The sequence below is a fragment of the Zosterops lateralis genome, assembly GCF_965231275.1.
Source record: "Zosterops lateralis genome assembly, chromosome: 22".
In the NCBI taxonomy this organism is placed as follows: Eukaryota; Metazoa; Chordata; class Aves; order Passeriformes; family Zosteropidae; genus Zosterops; species Zosterops lateralis.
In genome coordinates this window covers 1720855-1745086 of record NC_139782.1, presented here as the reverse complement: position 1 = coordinate 1745086, position 24232 = coordinate 1720855, and the positions used below count along the sequence as shown (strand labels likewise).

The 24232-nt window shown below is 50.8% G+C and overlaps 1 protein-coding gene across 1 annotated transcript; it reads left to right on the top strand.

Annotated features, from left to right (window-relative positions):
• Window positions 1–5035: 5035 nt before the first annotated feature.
• Window positions 5036–24180, top strand: FHAD1 (forkhead associated phosphopeptide binding domain 1; the record flags this gene model as incomplete). The annotated part of the gene is made up of 28 exons (XM_083876975.1): window positions 5036–5131; window positions 5332–5538; window positions 7664–7934; window positions 8978–9069; window positions 9327–9554; window positions 10061–10184; window positions 10572–10702; window positions 11373–11438; window positions 11824–11916; window positions 12303–12410; window positions 12813–12896; window positions 13247–13399; window positions 13743–13938; window positions 14265–14335; window positions 14637–14774; window positions 15564–15671; window positions 15854–15943; window positions 16153–16378; window positions 16853–16934; window positions 17598–17713; window positions 18380–18539; window positions 18865–18973; window positions 20759–20894; window positions 21171–21280; window positions 22340–22435; window positions 23014–23234; window positions 23642–23807; window positions 24097–24180. The coding sequence occupies 28 exons, from the start codon at window positions 5036–5038 to the stop codon at window positions 24178–24180; spliced, it is 3762 nt and encodes a 1253-aa protein (XP_083733101.1).
• Window positions 24181–24232: the final 52 nt, after the last annotated feature.

Below are 24232 nucleotides of genomic sequence, written 5' to 3'. Positions count from 1 at the left end.
CAAGCATTATCTTGTTGCCTCCGCATCACTCTTTTCCCATCACTCCATCCTCACTTTTCACACATCCCCAGTTCTGTTCCAAGGGCTCCGTTAGGGAATGGATCGCTGTTCCCGGAGTGAATCCCCGTTCTGCCCTCGGCCTGCAGGCGACACCGCCCGCCCCGCCGCCACTGACCCGCCGCCCTCGTGCCCACACCGGGCAGCACCGCGGCGAGCCCGCGCTCCAGGCTGGGGTCGGGGTTATGTTCAGGTGGGAAGACGCCGTTCTAAGGAGGGACGTTCCACTCGGCACCGCTCCTTATCCTGCCCCGCGCCATACTGGGAGGGATGCGGGCCGCCCTCCTGAGAGTGGAGTGACGTCATTTCCTGTCCGCTGTCACCATCTTGAGTGTGGCGCCCGCCAGTGTCTCCCCGATCCGCCATCTTGGGTGTTGTGACCAATGGCTTTCTCTCGCGGGTGCCATCTTGAGAGTGGAATGACGCCTTTCCTGCCCCCGCCGCCATCTTGAGTATCTCGTCACGAGACTTCCTGCAGCCGCAGCCCAATGACCTCGGCAGCCCAATGGCCCCGGCAGCCGCGCCGCTCCTCCGTGGGCTCACTGCAGTCCTCGCCCGACACTGCCACCGCAGCCGGGACCCGCGCCTGGTGCTCCCACGCTATGCCCGGGCACCGTGCGTGCGCCAGGGCCGGCGGGAGGAGGCGGCAGGCACGGAATGTGCGACGGCGGCGCTCCGCTAAGTCACTGCGCATGTGCACATTTCGGAGTTGCAGTACCGCTTGTGAGCTGTGCGTGGGGACAGAGAGCTGTTAGAGCCATTGCGCATGCGCGCCTGCCGTCTCTGCAGTACCGCCTTTGGCCCGCGGGTGTCAGGCCGAGCCCTCACACACGCCGCACATGCGCAGTGCCCCGCGCTCCGTGCAGGCGGCCCCGGGGGTTCGAGGCCCAGCCGAGATCTCGGATTGGGTGTTCCAGTGATGCACAAAAACCTTCTCAACACACCGAGCTGCTTCTATTGCCTTCATAGAGTTCATCTCTTCTCTCCTTTTCAGGCCTTTTATTGTTTAATTTATATATACAAAGGTCATACTTGTGTTTTCAAACCTTTCAAACCAGGATCCGTACTTAGAATTCCTTATGCTCTAAGGTCCTTTTTCGCCCTAAGTTTTCTTGCCTTGTGAGTGTTTGCAATTTTGTAGTGGAAATTCTCACACAGCTTCATGTAAACTATGTGTATACTTAGAATTATCTACTTTTTTTACCTATTTCTCCTCTGGGAGGAGAAATATGATTAATGGTGATGTTCACCTAAGAAATTGAAAAAGTGGCAACCTGTGTAGCCAATCTGTAAAAAGTGTATATAAATAAAGTCAAAATTAATAAAATAAAACTTTCTTACCTAACTTTGTGCTGTTTGCCTTGGCCTTTGTTTGTCCAATACTGTGACGGCCCTTTGTATAAAACAGCAGATGTGGGGCTGTCCTTGGAAATACATGCACACAGAAACAAGAGAAAACTTTTCCTACCAGAAGGATGGTCAAACACTGGAAAAGGTTGTCCGTAGTGGTGGCGGACTCTTGATCCTTGGAGAGATTCAAACAATTGCTGGTGTGAAAAACGAGGTTCACTTTTTTGGTAAATTTTAAGAGATAGGATTAATAAAAAATTAAGACAATTAGGAGATAAAAAAGCAAAGTACAGCTGGCCGGGTGACTCGGCATTCACACTTGCTATATCAGAAACACTTGTTATACCAGAGACACTTGTGAAATATCCTTTTTATTGCATCAGTTTGATGAATATTTATATTCTTTCATAAAATAGTTTCTATATTTTAGGAATTGTTTTGTATGGTCTTTTTTTTGGGGTTGCTTTTTTAGAGCATGTGTGTTTTGTGGCTGTGTCTTCATTATCACCTCCAGCTTGGGCCTTGGTCTATATTTTCTTTAGATGGGAGATGCTGTTAGTTGGTATATTGGTAGCAGAGTTTTCTTTACACGTTCACAGGATGTTATTTTGACCAAACAGACAGTTTAAGCAGACTTATATCAACTACTACGACTACTGTGCCTAATTTTCTTTACTAATAGCAGAAATAAAAAACTTATATCCTATATTCTTACCACAACATTATTAATCATCTAGCACAAATCTTGCGAAAAGCCAATTTTATAATATACATTTATAACACTGGGCAGGGGCCTGCCCAATCTGCTCCGGCCTGAGCACAGGGATGGGCTGGAGGATCCCCAAAAGTCCCTTCAGTGTCAAGGATTCCGTGCTCTGAGTCTGTACTGGCCTCCCTGACATCAAATCCTGGTGGGGAACCTCACCACCCACCTTCTAAAATAAGTGAAAAGCGTGGGACTGTTCTCATTTATTTAGAGCAACTATTCGTATTTATTTAAGAACTGCCCACAGTGTTGGAGGTAGAAGCTGGATTTAAATATATATATATTTTTAATCACACCAAGAATTCTTGTGAAGCAGCTATAATTTGCTCTGATAGCATCCCCTATTTCAGAAAATAAAGAATTGTTGCTCTTTGAAATTTAATCTAGCATAAATAGAAAACTACTGAACTGCCAATTACAATTGACCAAAAACTGTTATGCAGAAGAAGTTCACCTCATGTTGTTTCTAAGTGCAGCCAATTTTCTAAGAACAGAGCTTTGACAAGGATATATTTTCCATAACTCCATAGTTTTTCACAGCAGGTGGTAGATAGTCAAGCAGCTAATTGCATCTTCAGCTTTTTTAATTTATTTTCCACTTCCTCCTTCTTCTGCAGAGGAAGTAATGTGCCCACATCTGTGATGTTATCATGTTCTTTTGCTTCTTGGGCCTCTTTTTCCTGTGCATCACATCCCTGGGAGAAAAATCTCCAGAATATAAGAAATACTTTTTAAATTAACAACAGAAAGGCAAATTTAAAGGCTTTAATGATGGAGATAATCTCTAATTTTAGACATGACAATGCATTTACTGTCAATTTAAGACTTCTTCGTACTTACCCTACCTTCTAATTAACAACTCTTCTCATTTGTCTTAATGTAATTTTTTAGCACTGTCACTGTTGCTTGTCTGAAGTCAGAAGCCTTTTTGGAGTTCTATAAATGGAACCCATTTTAAATCTTAAATTCATAATTTAATGTTGAGAGACATCAAAAACTACCAAAATTTAGTGCAGTTACCTGGGTGCTCTTGTCACAGAGAGAACAATGTGAGGGGAAGGAAAGGAAAACAAATTATTTCAGGGAGGGAACAGCTCTGCTATAAAAGCAGGATGAGAGAGTTTGGGTTGTTTAGCCTGGAGAAGGGAGGGCTCCAGGACTTCTTATTGTGGCCTTCCAGTGCCTCATGTGGCTGTGAGAGAGTTGGAGAAGGGCAGGGAGTGATAAAACAAGGGGGATGGCTTTAGGATAGAAGAGGATTCGTTTCCATCAGATGTTGGAAAGAAATCCTTTATTGTGATAGTGGTGAGGCACTGGCACAGGCTGTGACAGGAGAAACCCTGCAAGTGTTCCAGGCAAGGTTAGATGAGGCTTTGAGCAGCCTGGTCTAGTGGAACGTGTCCTTGCCCATGGCAGGGAGGGAGGGGCTGGAAATGGATGATATTTCAGGTCCCTTCCATCCCAGGGATTCAGGGATTCCAGGATTCAGTGAGCCTCTGGCTGCTGAGATGCTCAGATGCTCCAGATGCACTACACAACTGCAGCTGGTGCTGAGCCTCTGCTCCGGGGTGTGTTTATCATTTGGAAAAGGTACAGGACAGAATATCTGAGATGGAGAGAAGAGAGAAAATGAGAAGAGAGAAAAGGAAGGGAAGGGGAAAGAAGAAAAGGAAGGAAAAGGAAAGGAAAAGGAAAGGAAGAGGAAAGGAAAAGGAAAGGAGAGGAGAGGAGAGGAGAGGAGAGGAGAGGAGAGGAGAGGAGAGGAGAGGAGAGGAGAGGAGAGGAGAGGAGAGGAGAGGAGAGGAGAGGAGAGGAGAGGAGAGGAGAGGAGAGGAGAGGAGAGGAGAGGAGAGGAGAGGACAAAGATGGCCAAGAGAGAGGGAGAGAGACTGAGAGGGGCAGGGGAGCAAGCAAAAGAGAGACAAATCAAACAAAAAAAATAGGGAAGAAAAAGAAAATTTTTTTATTACAGCTTCATAGAATTACTTATTTTCAGTTACACTTCCTCAGATACACCTCTGTACAGCTTAGTCACTTGAGAGTAGAATTTGACATCAGTTTCAATACAGATTAATACAAGAGAAAAGTGTGACAGGACAGAAGGGAAGGGCTTCAAACTGGTAAAACTTTGCAGACAAGCTCTAATTCACCAAATGTGCTACTTCTACCTCAAAAAGGAGCACGATGAATTCTTGCAGGATTAGTGAGGGCAAACTGGGGTTGTTGGTGGCAATTGGGTTGGTTTTTGGTTTTTTTCCCCTTCTCTTCTGAAAAAGGGGGTGTGGCAGCCTAAGACCAAGGAATATTGATGGAGAAGCGCTGATGGGTGACAGCGTCCACCTGACAGCAACGTTTATCCCCTTGCCTGAGGCTGCAACACCTGCTTCTATTTGTGTGTGAGCATGATATGAAATAAAAAATAACTAAAATGAGGGCAAAAAGTTTCTTTGGCAGCCCTGGCAGGTGGTACAGCCCCTGTGGGGTTTGGGATCCACATTCCCCTGTGTGTCCCCAGCTGATGGGATCGCTGTGGCCACGCCAGCACCGAGCTGTGTTGTGCTGCCAGGACAGTTGCTTGGAAAAAGAAGGAAAAAAAAAAAAAAAAAAAACAACCCTAAACAAAGCGAAGAGGAAAAACTCACCCAGCAGGCAGCAGCGGCTCCGGCGTGGCCGGGGTTTCCAAGGCTACTGCAGCCACTCTGCCAGCCGGGACACAGCCGCTTGTGGGGTCATTTTGGACAATTCTTAGTCTTTGAGCTGATAGAGCCACTCGTGGCTCAGGTTGTGTGTTGGGGAGGGTTGAAATTACTGCCTGAGGATTTCACTGTTTGGTGCAAACCTTGCAAGTGGGGGTGTTGGGCAATGCCAGCTTTCCTAAAGGGCTCGGAGGGGTGTTTCCAGCTGAAGTCCGACACCACGATCATTGGGAGCCACAGAGGGGCCGACATCGTGCTGCAGGTAGGGCTGAGGCCACTGAGCATCCTAAAATGGGTGGAGGGTGGAGGGAAGGGAAGAGAATGTGCTGGAGGCCTCCATGCAAAGTGTGGAGGTACCAGTTTGTGCTGGGGTTGATGACGAGAAAAGGGGTTTGGCAAAGCAGGGACAAACCTGGAGCCACCTCCAGCAGCATCCCCTGCCTGTCCCTTGCTTGCTCCCAGTCTGCAGGTGTAGCAGCTCATCACGCAGCCCTCGAATTCTCCGCCTCAGACAACAGCTTCATCCTGCAGGACTTCAACTCTCCCCACGGCACCTTTGTCAACAGCTGCCAGGTCCAAAATGCAGCCGTCAGGGTGAGGCCCGGGGATGTCCTGAGCTTCGGCACCGCAGGAGCATCCTTGGAGCTGGTGGTGGATGGGGCTGCCCAGGTACGGGTGGGGATGCCCGGGGAAGTGCCATGGAAGAGGTGCCCAGATAAGGGCAGGTGGGTTCTGCTTCCCAGATAAGGGTAGGTGGGTTGTGCTGCCCAGGGAAAGGTGCCCAGATAAAGGTGGATGCTATGGCTCATGGAAGAATGCCCGGGCAAGGATGGATGGGGATGGGATGCCCAGGGAAATGTGCCCGGGTGCTGCTGCCCAGGGAGAGGTGCCCAGATAAGGGTGGGTGGGTTCTGCTGCCCAGAGAAAGGTGCCCAGATAAGGGTGGATGCTATGGCTCATGGAAGGATGCCCAGGCAAGGATGGATGGAGATGGGATGCCCAGGGAAAGGTGCCCAGGTGGTGGGCGAGTGCTGCTGCCCAGGGAAGGCTCCAGGAGCAGAAAGTCACTCCCGGCTCATCTGGGAGATCCTGAGGAAAGGTGCCAAAGGCAGGTGTCAGGAAAATCAACAAATGCCAGAGGTTTATGTCCAAAAAGGAGACAGAGGAGTCCTTCATCTTCATTCAAATAAAGGGAGAGAGTCCACCGGGGCACACAGCCACAGGGTTTTCTCTCTCTCGGAGTTTCAGGGGGTGCAGCCTCTTTTGTCCTAACTCCCGGCCACATGTTGCCCTCTTGCTTTCCCCACTGGCCAAGGTACAAGGAAGGTACAGCCTTACCGAACCACCCACCACATATCCTCCCCTTGAACCTACTGTTTTACCCCAGAGTTCAGAAGTTTAACCTTGTGCAGACCCTTGTCCATCTCAGGAGCCAAACTGGGCTCTGCAACGAACCTGCTCCCCAAAGTCAGTAGAGTCAGTAAGACCCATTTCAAAGATATTAACACCCATACCTTCACCCATCAAATTATTTGTGAAGACACGGGCACACATCTTCCCTGTCACGGGGGAGGAAGAAATGAAAAGTTGGAGCTCCCTCTGCTGAAGAAACTCAGGCAGTTCGGCAGGAAAATGGAAAAGCACAGGACGGAGATGCATTAGCAAAGGAAGACCTGGAAAATATCCTTTTCCTCTATTTGCATTTTATGTTTCCTCCCAAGCCAGTTAACAAGAGAGAAGCTGGGTTTCGAATAACACATAGAGGAACTGAGAATCACCAGTATTATTTTTATTATTTTGGCTCTTGAAGAATCCAGGATGCAGCCTAGGTAAAGCTAGATCCTGCTGGAGCAGTGAGCAGTTGAATTCCCAAAGGCAGGATGCACACAGAACCGGGTCTGCACAGCCATGGGGTGCCTTTTCCTCTCCCTGTGATCCTCCTTTGAAGGAGCAGCTTTGAAGCCTGACCCTGCTGCCTGCGGGGAGGGAACCACCTCGGCTGTGAAGTGTCTGACAAGGGGAGGGATCACTCCTCTCCTCTCGAGTCTTAGAGGAACTTGTTGTACAGAGGAGCAGCACCCGGCTGGGAATCACATCCTGCCGTGCCCAGACAGGGACACTGTAAGGACTTTGTGCAATCCTGCTGTGAGCCAGCGCCGTGGAGAGCAGCAGGAGCAAAAGCAGCAGAGCTGGGACGTGCCCCAGTAGAAGGGAAGGTTCTGGACTAGCAGGGAACCTGCACTGGGGTCTGGGGTTGTGTTAACAGCCAGGTCTTGAAGGACCCACAGCCAGGTCTGCCCCCACCCTGGCAGATGTTTAATGCAGCCCTTATAACTGAGACCATGGTGGTGGTTTGTCACCGCTGTCCTGGAAAGCTCTGGCATCAGGAGAACAGCAGACAGTGTGCTGATTCCCAGTCTGACAGGCACAGCTGATGGAAGACAGGAGCACAATGAGAAGCTTTGGTTTCTCTGGGAGAAACAATGGGATGGGACCATGTATGAGCCAGGAGAGCTGTGAAAGGAGCGTGCAATGATGTGCAGAATTAGGGCAGTCATATGGAGAGGGAAAAGCTCAAAAAGCAGAAATAACCCCAGTAATTTCCTTTTGTTTCAGCAGATTTCAATAATGCCCTGATTGAAATCTGATAGTTGAGTAATGGAAATGGGGAAAAAACTCAAATTGTGCTTCTGCTGAGATCTGTGCCTGGGTTTTCCACAACACAATGCACATGAATCCAGGGCAAAAATATTTCCTAAAATCTTGCAGATAACATGGTGTTTTCCCACCGCAGATGTCCTGTCCCTCCTCGAAACGTCGCGTAGGGTGGAGTGGGCAGCTCCAGGTGGTTGCAGAGCCCAAAGCCCAGACTCCTGCATCTCCTCTGTGCCTGCCCTCGCTGCAGTGGCAGCTTCCCCCCAGTTGCCTGGGGAGGGGAGCCCCCAGAGCCCCTGGCCATGGTCCCCATCTGGTGCTGCCAAGGCGACCTGCGAGTGCCCGGGACAGGAGCACGGCCAGTGGCACCTCTCTGCACACCTTCAGCAGGACCTCTGCCCTGAGGCCAGGTACTCCAGGGTGCCAGAACCAGACTTTTGTGTCCTGGTGGCCTCACAGAGCCACTTGATAGGAGCAGAAAAGTGACAAGCATTGAGCAAATAGGTGCAAGTCATTGTCCCCTGGAGCTGATCAAAATCCATCTGTGGTCCTAGGTGGGGTTTGGGTCAGGGAAGACATGAGCTGAGACATCCCAAGGGGAATGCTGTTGCCCTTGCAGAGGGACATTTCCTCTTTCTTTTTCCTGGTGTGGGACCCAGGAGGGCCATGACTGACTTTATCTGCACCACTGTCTCCTGTGCCTATCCCCCACTCCCATATGAAGTGGGTTTTTTTCCTCTTTAAAAGTGGCTGCCTCAAGTGGAAGTACTTTAAAATAGATTTGTATCTGATGCAAACTTTATCTGAAAATAAAGTATGTGATAGAGCAGGGCAGAGGTGAGGGTTTGGGCCAGCAGCACAGCTGGAGAATGTGACATTTGCCATGAATGTCGTGGCCTGGTGCACAGTGCTGTGGTTTTCCTGCTGTGGGGTTGGGTGTTTTGAGCAGTCATAAGCAACACAAAGTCAGCAGTGAGGTGCCAAGTGCAGAGTGGAGGCAGCACCGTGCAGTCCCCAGTGCTGAACTGGAAATCTGCAGCAAGGCCAAAGGGAGGGACACACACCCCCAGGGTAGCACAAACTCCTCTTTTTGGGAACAGCCCAAAGGATCCCCACGCCCTAATGGCAGAGCTATTCCTATGTGGGAAGACAAAAAAGCCCAGCTTTCTGAGAGGCTGGGGAGTGCTGAAACATAAGGGCAGCCTCTCTTTGCTGTGTCTCTGCTGCTTTGGGGCTGTTTTGGTTCCCAGAGGTGAATGAACTCTCTCTTCTGTGCAGACTTTGCACTCTAAGTGTCTTGTTTTTTGGTTTCTCTGCTGGTTGTGAAGTGAGCTCATGCCCTGAATAGTGGGCACTGCCTTGGAGTAGTTTTGAGATAAGGGAAAAGGATGCTGCAGGGAGCATTTCTGCTGCTTGCAACCACCTCTCATGCTGATAATTTGCTTTCTTCCAGTCTCAGCCAGCTTCTCTGGTGATGGTGCAAGCAGTGTGGGGGGAGCCTCTTCCCCAGGGACTCACAGGGTGGATCTCCTCCTGCAGGAGAAGGTAATGCTGGGGAGGGAGTGAGGAATGCCATCCCTGTCCTGGGCCTTGGCAGAGCAGGTGAATCCTGCCAAATGTCTGTGTCCCAGCAGGGTGTGGGGGCTGCCACCAAAGCAGGTGGATCGGGACAGTGAGTGGCTGGAGGGTGTGGGAAGCTGGGGACAGCAGGTCCCTTGCTGATGGCCATGGGTTGGTACCCCTGGGCAGGTGGTCTGGGGTTTCTGTGGCTGCAGACTGACCAGTGGCACCTAATCTGTCGGCAGGGTGAGAAGCTACTGGAGAAGGAAATGGGCCACCTTTCAGGTTTGGAAATAGAGTTAAAGGGAAAGGATGTGGTGATAAGAGACCTACAGGAGGAGATCGCAGCCATGGCAAAGAAACTGGCCCAGGCAGCAGTGAGGAACAAGGCTGAGCTGACCCAGAAGCTGCTCACCTTCAACAGAGAGCTGGGAGCCCAAACAGAGGAGATCAAAGCCCTGAGGGAACAGGTACTGAAGACCTTCATAGGCACCAAGCAGGGAAAACACCTCTCAGGTACAGGTGTGTTTGTGGTGTAACATCCAGGTTTGGGCAGGAGCAGTTTGTGTGTCTGAAATCAAGGGAGATAAGGGAGGTCCCTTCCCTTCCCTTTCCTTCCCTTCCCTTTCCTTCCCTTCCCTTCCCTTTCCTTCCCTTCCCTTTCCTTCCCTTTCCTTCCCTTTCCTTCCCTTCCCTTCCCTTCCCTTCCCTTCCCTTCCCTTCCCTTCCCTTCCCTTCCCTTCCCTTCCCTTCCCTTCCCTTCCCTTCCCTTCCCTTCCCTTCCCTTCCCTTCCCTTCCCTTCCCTCTCTGGCATTAGGATTTCAGCAGGAACAGTCAGAACACATTTAAGGTAGTATTTGAAGATGCTAAAGAGCATTCCCACCAAACCAGAAGTGCCAGATTTCCCTCTCTGAAGGGACTGGAGCAGTCAGTGAAGGTTCTGGTGAGGAACACAGGTAAATCTGTGTTTTGCAGATCAGTGACCTGCAGAAAGGCTCAAACCAGGTTTTCAGCCGTTCCCTCCATGAAAGGGACCTGGAGATCGGGAGGCTGCGGAGAGAAAGTGAGAAGTTGAAGAAGGACCAGGTTTGGGCTGCAGGTATTGTATCCCTGGAGCTCTGGGTCAGCACATGAAGCAGTTGGGGACTGGCTTTGGGTAAGGAGCAAGCATTGGCCAAACTGTACAGGCAACAAATTATTCCTGGTGGCTTGTAGAAATCATCAAACCACAGAATTGTTTGGGTGGGAAGAGACCCTAAAGACCACCTCATTCCACTCTCTGCCATGGGCAGGGACACCTTCCACTATCTCAGGCTGCTCCAAGTCCCATCCAACCTGGCCTTAGACATTTCCAGGGATGGGGCAGCACATCTTCTCTGGGCAACCTGTGCCAGGCCCTCACCACCCTCACAGGGAGGATTTTCTTCCCAATGTCCTGTCTAAATGTTACCCCTTGGTGACCTCTGACCAGAGTTGTTTTCCTCAGGTCTGATGAGCAGCATGCAAAGGGAACTCCTGCAAAAGGAGCAGAAAATCCAGCAACTCCAGCAAGAGACTGAAAAACTGAATAAGGAAAATCGAGAGAAGGACAATCAGCTGGCTGTGTTTTCAGCCAAGGTTGGCAGCACTAATGAGGGACTCAGTAATTTATGACCCCCCCTGTCTGACATGAGGATTAAGGTGGGAAAGCAGCTCAGAGGATGGTAGCAGTTGTATCACTAGGATATCATGGTGATGACCATGTCAGAGTGTGCCATAATGCCCATGGATCAGGGTCTCCTTCCCTAGTTGGATCTCCCTCCTTGTTCTGCATCAGGTACTGTGTGCCCTGGACTCCTGTGAGCACAGCAGCTGTTTGTACACACAAAATATTCCTGCCAAGGTCCTGCCAAGGAGCCATGGAACTGTGCTGTGGGGCTCCCTGTGGCCCAGCCTGGATTTGTCCTTAAACTGCATGTGCAGCTCCTCCTCAACTGGCAGAGCTGCACTGGGAGCATGATAAGGGCTGAGGCTGTGTTGGCTGCAGTGTGCCAGGAGATCACAAGGACTGACTGGAAATCCCTGGGAATCCAGGGAATTCCAATTCCTGAGGTTGAAAATGAGTTCAGCCATTACCCTAGCACCACCAAGGCCACCACTAAACCATGTCCCCAAGTGTCTTTTAAATCCCTATAAGGATGGTGACTCAACCACTGCCCTGGGCAGCCTGTGCCAGTGTCCCATTCACAGCAGGAGACATGGTATCACTGCCCTGACGGTTATTTTCCTTGGTTGCCATTCCTTCCAGTGCTCAAGAACTAAAGAAGAAACAAATTGTGAATTTGGAGAGCAAGAACTAATCTCCTGCAGAAATGTGAGTCAAAAGTAATTTGGGGTAAGCAGTGGCTGCAGGAAGGCATCAGCTAAGGGATGATGAACTGGGCATTGTAAGGGAGTTGTTTGGAACTCAGCTCCTGTCCTGAAAGGCACATAATGGAAATAAGACCTGGGGCAGTGTAAATTCTGTTGGATCTGTAATGCTGGGTTACAAGTGAAGGGCTTGGGGGGGATGTGATCAGAAATCAGATTGAATTTCACTTGTAAGCTGATAGAACCACAGTAAATAAGGGTTAGAAGAGAATTCCAGGGTAAACAAAGTGAGTTAGGTGGGAAGAAAGTCTTGCTGATCAGTGGAGGTCATCCAGAGGGGCAATGCCCAGCTGCCCTGCTGAGACCCCGCCCTCCCCGGGCTCTTACAGCGCATTGAGGAGCTGGAGCGGGACCTGAAGGAGCTGCAGAGGGACATCCAGAAGCATGAGAGTCTCCAAAAGCAACTGGCTGAGAAAGCCAAGGTACGCCTTTGGCTGCAGGGGGACACACAGAGGGCAGGTGCCATCATCCCAGAGGGGCGGGATGGGGACCAGCAATCCCTGGGAGCACAAGCTGGAAGGGCAGGGCATCCAACTGTGCTGAGCTCTACCACGGACCCGGATGGAAGAAGAAAAACAGATGGCAGAGTGTCCTGTGTGGGTGTCAAGATGGACAAATCCTCAGGACCAAACCCAGATAAAAAGTGCCGTGAAGCATCAATGCTGCAACCCCACTCCCTGCAACAGGATTGATGTCTGCCTCCTAGTATTACAAAGGCACATTTGGACTTGTCTGATGGGAACAGTGGCTGAAATGCCCATGGCATGGTTTTGGATGTCATTCTGAAATGCCAAAGCTCTCGTTGCAGGTGGAGGAGGAGCTGAAGGCAGCCTGTTCCCAGCAGGCAGAGCAGCTGCAGGAGATGGGGCGCAGGGAGCGCCTGCTGAGCTCTGACCTGCAGAGAGCTGGGGAGCAGGTAGGGAATGGCAGAGATGTGAACATCTCCACTGGGGCCATGGCAGCACAGGGATACAGCTCCCCATGGGGAAGGATGTGCTGTGGAAACAGAAACCCAGAGTCCTGAGCACCAAACCCTGGCACGGGGCTTATCTTGTCATTGGGTGAAGTATAAAAGAATTTGTGTAGGCAGCATGGGCAATGGAGCAGTTTGATAGGCTACAGAAAGGAATCTGTAATCTTAGTTATGCTGTCCAGGAGCCACAGCAACCTTCCTCAGTGCCTGGGTAATGCTGCGGTGGCAGGGAAAGCCCTTTGCAGATAACATCATGCTATTAACTAGATATTGATCATCAGTTATCAGCAGAGTGGCTATCAGTGATTGGTGGTGTTTGTTTCCATGTGTTGATCCCTGCTGCAGCTGGAGTCCTTCAAGACCCGAGTGATGCAAGCCTGTTCTCCATCAGCAGCTGGCAGCAAAGGGAAATCTGTAACAGAGCAGCAGGTGAGTTTGGACATCAGCTCACAGAGATGTTTGGAGCCTGCAAAGCCCCAAGTGGCTCAAGGCTGTGGTGCCAGCTCCATGTGCAGCAGGGCTGCAGCATCCAGGCTTCTCCAGATGAGGATTTGTGCTGTGGCTATCCCAGGTTAATGCCACTGCTCCATGATGTGAAGGGGACACAGTCCTTTTCATCTCCCAAAACTTGGAGGGAGTCAGTGGTTTACAACAAGGAGTCTGGCGTGGCTGCCACTTTGCAGCAAGTCTCAGCTGTTGCTCTCTGAGACCATCCCTGGCCTCTCAGCTGGAAAGCAGTAGGAGCCTTATCCTCCTCTTTCTTCACCCACTTTTGCCAGGTGATAAAGAAGGTCAGGCAGATCTCTGATGAGAACCAACAAAGTCGTGAGAGAGAGAAGAGTCTGCAGAAGGAATTAAGCTCCAGGCTTGCAAAGGAGAAGGAGGTGTCTGCAGACATCGAAGTGTTCAAGAACTCCCTGCAGCAGCTTCAGGTCAGCCCTTTAAATACTGAGGACCAAAAGGCAGCTGAGAGATAGTGGCACAGGGTGTTTGGTTGGCCTGAGGAAAGGTCAGAGTAAAGATACAACCCTGAAACAAAGCATCATCCCTAAGTGTTCATGTGGTTGTTCCCAGGAGTTTGTCACAGATTCTCCATAAAGCCCATCCTGTTCCAACCCCTGCCATGGACAGAGACACCTTCCACTGGACCAGGTTGCTCCAAGCCCCATCCAACCTGTCCTGAGATGTTCAGAAATGTTGTGTCATTTGCCCCAATCCCTGAAGGCCACTGACAGTGGAGACTGGCTTGTTCCAGCCTGGTTCCATTTGTTCCAGGCTTGCCTGAGGAGCCCCTGCAGCAGCACCAGCCTGCGAGGGGAGCTTGGGCAGCTGGAGGAGTTGTCCCTGGATCCCTCTGTCTCAGCCATCAGGACAGCAGTGGTGGACATGGCACATGGTCCCCTGGCCTGGCTGGAGGGAGCAGAGCAGCTCCTGGATAGTGCAGGGATGGATCTGCACACCTCTGGCAAAGGTCTGTGTCCTCATGGGCATCCCTGGGAATGTGGGATGTCCTGGCAAGCCAGATGTAGAGGAGAAAGTCCAGCATGAGCTTCTCTTTGGGGAGAAAATCACAGAATAGTGGAAATTTTAAGGCTGAAAAAATACCTCCAAGGTCACTGAGTCCAGCCATCAAGCCAGCACTGTTCCCAAGTGCCACAGCCTTACACTTTTTGAACACTTCCAGGAATGGTGGTCTATTCCAATAGCTGACCATCCTTTTCATGGAGAAATTCTCCCAGATATCCATAGTATGGTGTGTGAGCATCCTGCACAGTGAGGCTCCATTGACTTTTGCAGGGCTGCTGGGCACTCTCAGGAGCTTCTCGGAAAAGAGTCAGGAGTTGGCACAGAGGAATCAGATGTTGCAGGTACAGAAATATTTATGCACATAAATTAGGTGGATTTGGACTCTTTCTATGGGTAAATGTGATGGCAGTCCCAAGCAAGCCAGTGTGGCACCTGGATTGGGGATGTGCAGTAGCTGAGATCCCTGAGTCTACAGGAAATGTAAGTTAAGGGAGACACACTGTCAGTGTGTCCATATCCCTAATGCAGCAAGGATGAAGATCTCTTTTGTGATTTCTTTTTGTGAGTGAATGTACACAGGAGATTTTTTTTCTTGCCCTGCTGCTGACACACTTCCTTTTATACCTCCGTGTCTCCCTGTAGGAGCAATTAGAGAAGCTCCAGGAGCTGCAGGCAGAGCTGCTGCAGGAGCACACAAAGGAGCTGGAAGCAAAACATGAGCAAGACTTACAGATAAAAATCCAGCAAATTATCCTGGAAAAGGACAAGGAGAGCAAAGAGGTAAAGTGACATGGTTGATATTTCAGAAAAAAAAATGTTGTGCAGGAAAAATGAATGTCTGTAAGAGTGTTGGATAACAAGAGGAGGAACCACTAGCTCCAAACTGAGTGCAGTCCCAAGGGACTGGATGTCCTCCCATAGGGATCCAAGTGATGTAAACTCCCAAAAGTATCCCTGGTGGAATGGGAAGCACCTGCAGGTAACATCAGGATGCCAGTCAGTCACTGGGAGAAAGGGGAAAGCATCATAAGGAGCATCATGATCCAGGAGCTTGAGGAAACATTGCATTGCTTCCTCTCAAGCCTTCTCTCCCTCCCTCCCATGCTGGGCTCCCCTTGGCTCAGGAAAAGGATATCCCTGTGGAGGGATATCCTCCAGTCCCCCTCAGTCCCAGGGAAGCCCAGGCCATGGCACCAGTGGCTGTGGTGTGGGATGCAGTGTCAGTCAGGGTGTGAATGGGTCTTTTGCCATGTGTGTATTGTGATCATGGTGGCCTTGTAGGACAGTTTCCAGTTTGCTTCTGTGTCTGGCACCTTGGGAATGGTGGTTTCCTGGTGTTCAGCTTTCTAAGGATTCAGGCAAGGAGCAGCCAAGCAGCTCCTGCCCAGTCTCTCAGCCATACTCTTCCCCCGGTGTTCCCATCCTCTCTTCCACTGATTTACCTCGTTCCTGCCAAGCTTTTCTCCCATCACCTGCTCCTGCTCCAGAACAATGACCCTTCCTGCTGCTTTCCTCCTTGGAGGTGAGGTCTTTATTTCCTGAGTGAATCTGATGGCTCTTGATTCACAGATTCTGGAAAGTGCAGTCACTGAGGAGAAGGACAAGTGCAAGAAATTTGTGGAGGAGGAACAGAAGAAGATCCAAGAGTTGGAAAGCCACCTAAGAAGCATGGCTGAGGTGAGCATGGGAAGTGAAGCAGAACAGCTCACTCTTGGAATGAAGAAAAGGGAAAGTGTTGTGCTCAGGGGCTCAAATCAGTGGACAGAGGAGTTCCCCCTCCCCACATACACAGAGAGGAGCTCTGCAGAAAGAAAGGTGGATTTCTGGCTAACCTAATTACTGCTAATTTCCTCTGGTAGGCAACAGCAAAGAAGGCAGAGGAGCATGAACTGACAGAGGGAAAACTGAGAGAAGCTTTACATGAGCTGGAGAAAATCACTGCACAAGAGGTACTTGCACTGACCCGTGCAGGTGGAGGATGCAGTGCTGGAGAAGAAGGCTTCCCTCATCCCTGAAATCCTTCCCTTCCCTCATCCCTGAAATCCTTCCCTTCCCTCCCTCCATTCTTGTGACCATCATCCAGGAGAGATGATGCCCATGGTGATCCCAACAGGAACCCCCAGCACTTCCAACTGAGCTCTCACATCTTGTTTCCCAGGCAGTGTTACAGCAGCAGGTGCTGCAGCAGGACCAGCACCTCAGGGTTGTCCAGGAGGAAAATGAGTTACAGAGGCAGAAAATGGAAGAAGAAGTAGCAGGATATAGGGAGCAAAGCAAGCAGCATTCCCTGACCATCCTGGCTTTAGAGGACAGGCTGCTCGAGGCCACTCAGCAGCAGAAGGTGCTGGAGGAGGAAAAGGCAGCACTTGTGGAAAAAATGGGAGGTAGGTAAGGGTTGTATGGGATGCATCTGTACCAGGAACTGCCTGGGTTAACATGAAATGTATGTGGAGATGGAACAGTGAATTTGCTGCTATAGAAAACCTTGGGAAGATGTTGAATGAAGGTTATTCCACCTGCAGGACAAGCTCTGTGAGATCCTGCAGAAGCTGTTTCATTGTTTGGAGGTTTTGGAGAACAGACAGGGCTTTGCCACTGGAGAAGGGCTCTTTACCCTCTAAAGTGACAAGGCCGGTGTGCTTTGGGCTGTTCTGAGACAAAAGCAATCCCAAGCAAGGCTGGATGTCAGGAATTGTCCAGTTGGCCTTGGAACTGAACTCTCAGGGACATGGGTTTCCCAGAGAGACAGTCCTCAGCCCTCAGAGCTGCCACATGAGAGAAATTATTTGTGTAGCAGAAGCAACAAGCATGTAAGTGTTACAAATAAGTAATTGGCCTTTTTTGCTTGTGTCCTGTAGGACTTTGGTGTGATGCCCACAGGTCAGCATCGGGAGCTTGGCTGGAGATTTGCCCTGCCATGGAGCCTCGTGTTTGTCTGGGGTGAGCAGCACTCACTGATGGTGATCAGAGAAGCTTGGAGAAGGGCAGGGACAACTTGGGAGAGCCTAAGGAAGTCCAACACCACTTGTCCCAAGATCTTTTTAGTCTGGGATAGGACTTGAGTCCCTTTCTAGGCTGAAGTGATCTTAAGGGCAGAGAGCATCCAAGTGATGCCAAATAGCATGAGAAGATCTGCCATCCCATCTGGATGGCTCCAGGAAAGAGCAAGTGAGTGGTGTGGCCACACCACAGGGTGACCAAAGGGGACGAAAAGGCAGGTGAAAAAGGAATGTGTGCATTAACTTTCTCCAGGAAGCACTGACAGAATGAGAGGACACAGTCTCAAGTTGCACCAAGGGAAATATAGGTTGGATATTAGAGAAAAGTTTTTTTAAAGAAAGGGTGATAAAGTACTGGAATGGTCTGCCCAGGGAGGTGGTGGAGTCACCATCTCTGGATGTGTTTAAGCAAAGGATGTGGCACTCAGTGCCAGAGTTTAGTTGAGGTGTTAGGGCTGGGTTGGACTCAATGATCTTGAAGGTCTTTTCCAACCTGGTGATTCTGTGAATTCTGTGAACCAAGAATGCAGCACAGGAAGGTGGGCATGGGCTCCCTGCAGTGAGGTTTCCCAATGGCTCTGAGATTTGCACTGATCTTTCCCAGGAAACTGCAGGAGGAGCTGATAATGGCACAGGGCACGCTCCTGGAGAAGCAGGCAGTGATCAGCAGGCTCAGCAGGGAGCTGTCAGAAACCAGAGCCAGGATGTCAGACCTGAGAGGTGGGTGATGTGCACCGTGTGGCTGCCATTGTCCCCATCCTCCTGCCAGCAGTGACAGTGTGGTGGGCACACAGAGATCACAGGAAATTGATGCCACCATTCTGAGGCAGTGCTTTGTCCTGCTGGGGGCGAAGCAGGCACTCTGTTCTCTTTGGAAAGGTGAATTTCTCCCCATACTTGGCTAAGTAATGGCCGAGGATGAGCAAGTGACAATGAGAGAGCAGAGTTATCAGGGGAAGAGCAGGTAGGCAAAACTGAGCTCAAAATCACACTGGTGAACTTCTTGGAGCTGAAGATGTTCCAAGCCAGTGGATTGGGAAAGCCTTGCCCTGGGATTCCTCCATGGGCTGGGCTGTGAACTGGGAACAGAGCCCATAAGGAATGTGTGGAGTCAGAAGATGCAAGTCAGAAAATGCTGGTGACCTGTCCTCCTTCAATCTGAAGGGAAATTGCCACAGCAAGGAATTGGCCTGGTTTATACCTCCACAAAGAGAGTGGGATTTAGTAAACCAGGATGTCCTGTTGGCATGGCCCAGGATCTGAGGGTAGAGCAGGGCTCTGCAGGGATGAGCCCCATTGTTGCTTCCATGAGGGTGCACCAGCTGCAGATCCCCCAGGATGGGGTGGTGAGTCAGCCAGCATCCCACGAGGCTGTTCTGTGCTTAGGGGAGCTGAGTGAAGAGCAGAAGGTGGAGCTGGAGCACAGCCAGAGGCAGCTGAAACACCGGGAGCAGGAAGTGAACCAGCTCAGGGAGAAGCTATCTGAGATGTCCAGCCTTGTGGAGGAGAAGGATCAGGCCCTGAAAGCAGCAGCTGAAGAGTTAAGGTACACCCTGACATAACCCAAAGCTTCACAGATGCCACTCTGTGTGTCCCAGCAGCTGATGGTGTTTAGGGTTCTCCCCAGAGCATAAGGCATGTGTGAGAGTATCAGGATGGAGCTCAGCTCTGAATCCACGACACAGGAACTGAAATGGGGGTTTAGTGGAGCTCATGCCAGTAGATGTGTAACTCAGGCACTTGTATCTAAGCGAGTGTTCCCACCCACACCATGGTAGTCATCAGTGGGTGCCCAGGGTTCTGCTCTCCACAAGCTGTTGGGGTCACCTTCATCCACCATGGGTCCCACAACACGTTGTCTCTCTACACAGACAAGCCCAAACGCCCTGCAAAGTGCTGAGGGATGCTTCCCAACAAACCCTAGAGAACCCAGAGGATGCTCCCAGGACACCAGTGCAGGTGGGTGAAGCCTCCCAGAGGGTGAATCCTCATGGAGAGCACCGAGGTGTGGGTTTGCCAAGAAGGCACAGGGGGTTTCTCAGCATCACAGTGAGAGCCAAGCCTGGAGCTGCTCCCCGCTGCCCCAAGGGTGGGATGGCCGGGCACCCCTCCCGAGCCAGGGCTGCCTGTGCTGCCTCTGATCCCGGGAACCCACAGCCCCCACCAGGCTGCTGCTGGTTAATGAGCTGATGTTTGCACAGCACTTCGCAACCGCCAAGTGCTGTACGTGCTAATGGCTGCGTTAATTGCCAATTAGAGGGAACGGCAACATGCAAGCATCCCTTCCTTTTCCCGACTTGCTGAGCTGTGGGTGCTGGCTGTGCAGGTAATGCAGAACCAATTCTAGAGTTGGATATGCAGAAGTAGGGGCAGCTTGTTGCACAGGACAGGAAGAAACGCTCTTCATTCTCCCGTGCCAAATCCCTATTTGATTTCCGCGAGGCTGGAAAAGGGAAGAACTCGCAGGTGGTGGCAGCAGCAGATGGAGGGACTGCAGGAATTGTACATTCTGTACAGCGATGGTGGCAGCAGCAGCGAGGCCGGCTGGCTGCGGGGGCCAGGCAGTGACTCACAGCCAGCTGATGAGCGGGCGGGCGGTACTGCCCGTGCTGTTCCACACTCTGCCATGGGGAGAGGAACATCCCAGTGCTGCGGGTGCCTTTTAGGAGTGGGATGGGCAGAGAACACTGGAGGCTGAAAATTTCAGGCTTTCTGTGCTAGAAGGTGCTGACCCTCAAGCAAGCACCACGTTTGACTTGAGGCCTTGGAATAGAATTCCGAAATTGAGTGATGGCACTGGGGTTGTGGGTGTGGAGTTTGAATAGTATTGTGTGATCTCACAGGGTGAAAAACTTGAATTTGGGAATTTAGTATATAGTAATGTATGGGGCAAGGTGGAGGCCTTTAGGAGTCCTTCTCTTCACCTTCTTCTTTCTTCTTCATGGATTTGGGTGGTTTTCTGTAATTGGGTGGAAAAGGTCCACATTACAGGCTTGGGTGGTCATTATTGGGTCAGAAATATAAATAATATAGGTGTCACCTTGGTATTGGGTAATTATCACTAAATAACCTTGGAAAGAATTAGAGGTGCTCCATTTTACCTTATTTCCCAAACTTGCTAGTTAGATCTCATGGGCTCGTGAGTCTGTAAATAGATAAGAAATAATAAACATCCAAGCCCAGACACGAATTGTGACTCCCATGTATTAATCCCAACCTTGGTGGAGAAAAAGAAGCCAGAATTGTCACAACGTGGGGTGACAGCAGCCAGACTGGAGCTGGGGGTCTGCAGCCATCATTTGCTGTGCACAGGGCACAGCCCTGTGGCCCTGGCCCCATCACAGATTTTTGGATGTTTGTCATAATGCAGGGATCTGGATGGGGCTGGGAGAGGACAGTGCATATGTAGAGAGTAATGTCCAAGTTTGTGTAGGGGCACAGTCTCTGAAGTGCATTGGTGTTTGTGTGTAGATGGCAAATGCTCTGTGGTGGTGCAAAGGACAAGGGAAAAATGGCAATATGGTCGTTCAGAGCTGTGCATCAACCCTCTCCTGGCTCTCCAGAGCAGGGTTCATATCCTGACCATGGCACAGCAGAGCAGGAAAGAGATCTCTGACTAGTCTCTTATACCCCCCCCAAATCCATGGAGATGCTCCCCAGGCTTTGTTCTTGTGCCAAGTGCCCAGTGTCTGGCAGTAAGGCTGCGCTTACATTGAGCTTGTGCTGCCCCAGATGCAGATTGAGCAAGAACCTGTCTTCTTCCAGGAGCCACCATCAGAGCTGGCTGAGCTCGGTGCGAAATGCCGAGGGCTCAGGCACGAGGAAACCATCCACCGCCAAAAGGAAGGTTTGGCTGAGCTCAGGGAGAGAGTGAAGATGCTGGAGAAGAGACAGTGCTCAGGTGAGCAGGGCTCTCCTAGAATTATGGAATGGTTTGGGTTGGAAGAGACTTTAAAGACCATCTTGTTCCACCCCATGCCATGGGACACCTGCCACTTTCCCAGGCTGCTCCCAGCCCAATCCAGCCTGGCCTTGGGCACTTCCAGGCATGAAGCAGCCACAGCTTCTCTGGGAAACTTGTGCCAGGGCCTGCCCACCCACACAGTGAGTGGGGAAAGCTGGGCAGCCTCAAAGTTGTGTGGAGAGAACAATTTGGCATCTGCTTGTTCACCTCCAGGTGCTGTGAAGAGCAATTCAGAGCCACTGGTGGTCCGGATGAAAGACTTTGCAGAGAAAATGGTCCAACAAAGAGGTCTTGTGTTGGGAGAAAAACTGAAGGCTGACAAGATAGAGAGGCAGTGTGTGGTTTGTACTGCCTGTGACTCTGTTTGGAAAGTACCCCCTGGGAGAGGGAGAAATAGGTTTTGAGAGATGCTACATAAGAAATCAGGATGGGAGATGCAGCCTGATGGATGGCAGGCAGTGCTCCTGCAGAGGGTGGCAGCTCCATCAGGACCTGCACGTTGCCTGGTGCTGTTGGAGTAGCAGCAGGGTTGCCATGGGCTGAGCTGGGTGGGATGTTTGGGACCACAGCAATACTGGGGTGGTTTCCTGTAGGGATTTTTTCTCCGTGGATGGCAGGGACAAGGAACTCTGCACACCTGAGATGCTCTAGAAACACGTGTCTTTATTATTACAAGGGTCGTGGGTAAAGAGGGCCTGCTTCCAGCCACCAGCCTGGGCTGGAGCAAAGCCCTAAAGAGAGAATGGGGGAGAGAGAGAGATAGAAGAGAGCTGAGGGGTAAAAACGGGGCAGGAGCAGGGAAAAACGTGGGGAGGAGAGGACAAGAGAGGAGAAGCGAGGAAAGGAGGGTAAGAGGGGATAAGAGGGTAAGAGCGGGGAGGAAAGGACAAGACAAGAGAGGGGAGGAGATGAGTAGACAAGACAAGAGAGCGATCCTCTTGTGACAATACAATGTATCTTTTTTTCTGTTGAATATTCTAATTCACATTGACCAACTGGTGTGAGATACAAAACCTACAAACTTTGCATGCAGCCTATAAGAACGACTGCATTACCATGTCCTTTTACTCTCTATAGACTTCTTTCTTATGCATTTTTTCTTGGATGCCTTTTGCCAAGGTGGAAAGGCAACATTCTTGTCTTTTGTCAGCTTAATCACCGTCTTCCTGCCTGCCAGGCTTATATCTCAAAACTGACTTCCATTTCTATTTCACTTACAGGTTTTGTATCTGCAGTATTTTTTATCATGCAATCATATTCATAAGTCCTTCCTGTCCCGTCTTTCCCAACAGTTTCCCATGAGGTGAAAAGGAGGCTCAAAGACCACTTGACCAAAAACCAGGCCCAGAGCGGGCTCCATGGGTCTTTCTCTGTCTCTGCAGGTTCCTGACCATGTTCCTAATGGGGGCTCATTCAGGATCACCAACAGCACAGTGGGCTTGGAAATGGCTGAGGCAGCAGACTTGGGTGAGCAGATGGTATGTCAGGGGTAGATGTGGTAAATCACATGTAGAGTGTGTGTACATGGCCAGTGTGTGCAGAGTTTAGATGTTTCTTGAACACATTCCAGAGGTATGTCACATCAGGATGCTGCAGGAATGTTGAAGATGAACTGCTCTGTGGTCCAGTTGAAGACATCTCTGTCCATGGCAAGGGGGGTTGGCTTGGTGACCTTTAAATTTCCATTCCAAACTAAACTATTCTATGGTCCAGAGCACGCTGTGTGTCTGCCAGGACATCCTGGGACCCCAAAACATGCCATGGTGCATCAGAGAGGCTGGGGAGCAATGGAGGGAACTGCCACGGGTAGCAGAGCTGGTGGGTTGGGCAAGGGGGTCTCTTCCCTCCAAAAAAGGCAGGGAAACACCCATCAGGGAAAACAGTCATCTTAGAAAAGGAAGCAATCCAACCGTGTGCAGCTGGGAATGGAATGCCAACCTACTTTTCCTTGGGACACTGTCGTCTCCTCAGGAGAGCAGACAGAAAGCAGATGGCTGAGCAGCGTGATGGAATGTAACAGACCTGGTAAATAATGCATTCCCTCTTCTTCCCACAGTACCTTGATGTAATCGGTGCTCTGGGAAGCCTGGTGGAGATGAAGGAGCTGTCAGGAATGCAGCCTCTGCAGCATCTTCCTCAGGAGAGAAGGGCAGAAGTGGGACTGCAGAGAAAAAAGGCCCTGGAGCTGTTGTACAAAAAGATCAGGAACCTCCAGCTTCACCTGGAAAGGAAAGAAAAAATGCTGAAAGATTTTGAGGGAAGTATGGAGCAGCTCAGGTATGGAAGTCAGGGTTCTGAACAAGACCTGGTCCTTGGATGCCAAGTGACAGGGAGCTTGGGGCAAGGAGTGATGTGACACTGCTGGGTCCTGTGTCTGTGTGGGACCAGTCTGTGTCTAGGGCCACAGCACAAAAGTCAAATGTCACGAGGAGTGGAGAAAGATCCTCTCAGTTTTTTGCAGTGGTACCTTCTGCAGCCTCACATGGTTGAGCAGTGTCAGAGCCAGGAAAGCCTTGTCAGGTTCCCTTGTCCTTGGTGGCTGGAGCCTGGGACAGCAGCACCATCAGCTGGGGCAGAGGGACAGTGTCAGCAGGACCAAGGAAGATGTGGGAGAGCACAGCTGAGGGTCAGGGGCCTGATAAGGCCAAAAGACCAACAGAATCCTCCCCTCCTGTGTTGCACAGGCAGAGCCAAGCTTCCCTGCAAAGGTGCCAGGAGGATATTTCCAGCCTGGAAGATGAAGCCCACAGGGAGGCAGAGGAGAAGGCTCTGCTGCGAGAGGCTCTGGAGAGGACGCAGCTCCAGCTGGACCAGGAGAAGAGGCTGCGGCAGGCGGCAAAACGGTGCAAGGTGAGAGGGCAACACCCAGCTCCTGCTCTTGGTACAACAGCCAGCTCCACCTTTTATACAACAGCCAGCTCTACCTGTTGGGAACCATCCACAGAGTGGTCAGTTGGACCATCCCAAGAGGCTGGAGGTTCCAGGTCCCCAAGGCTCAGCCACAGCATCCCGTGATGAAGTTGGAGGAGGTGCAGACACCTGCAGCCGTGGGCTTGCACCATGTATGAGGGCAAGGGAGAAGAGCAGGTCATGCTGAGCTCTCATGGTCAATGCTGTGTCTGTTGTCTCTGTTCTGCAGCCTGGAGCCACAAAGCCTCTCTGCTCAGGGAAGCCAAAGGCCAAGGAGCGTGTGGCAGGTGCTGTCAAATCAGGAAACTCATAGGAGCACCATGGGGACTTTCACCAGGTGGTGATCTGCAGTAGGAACAGGTCAT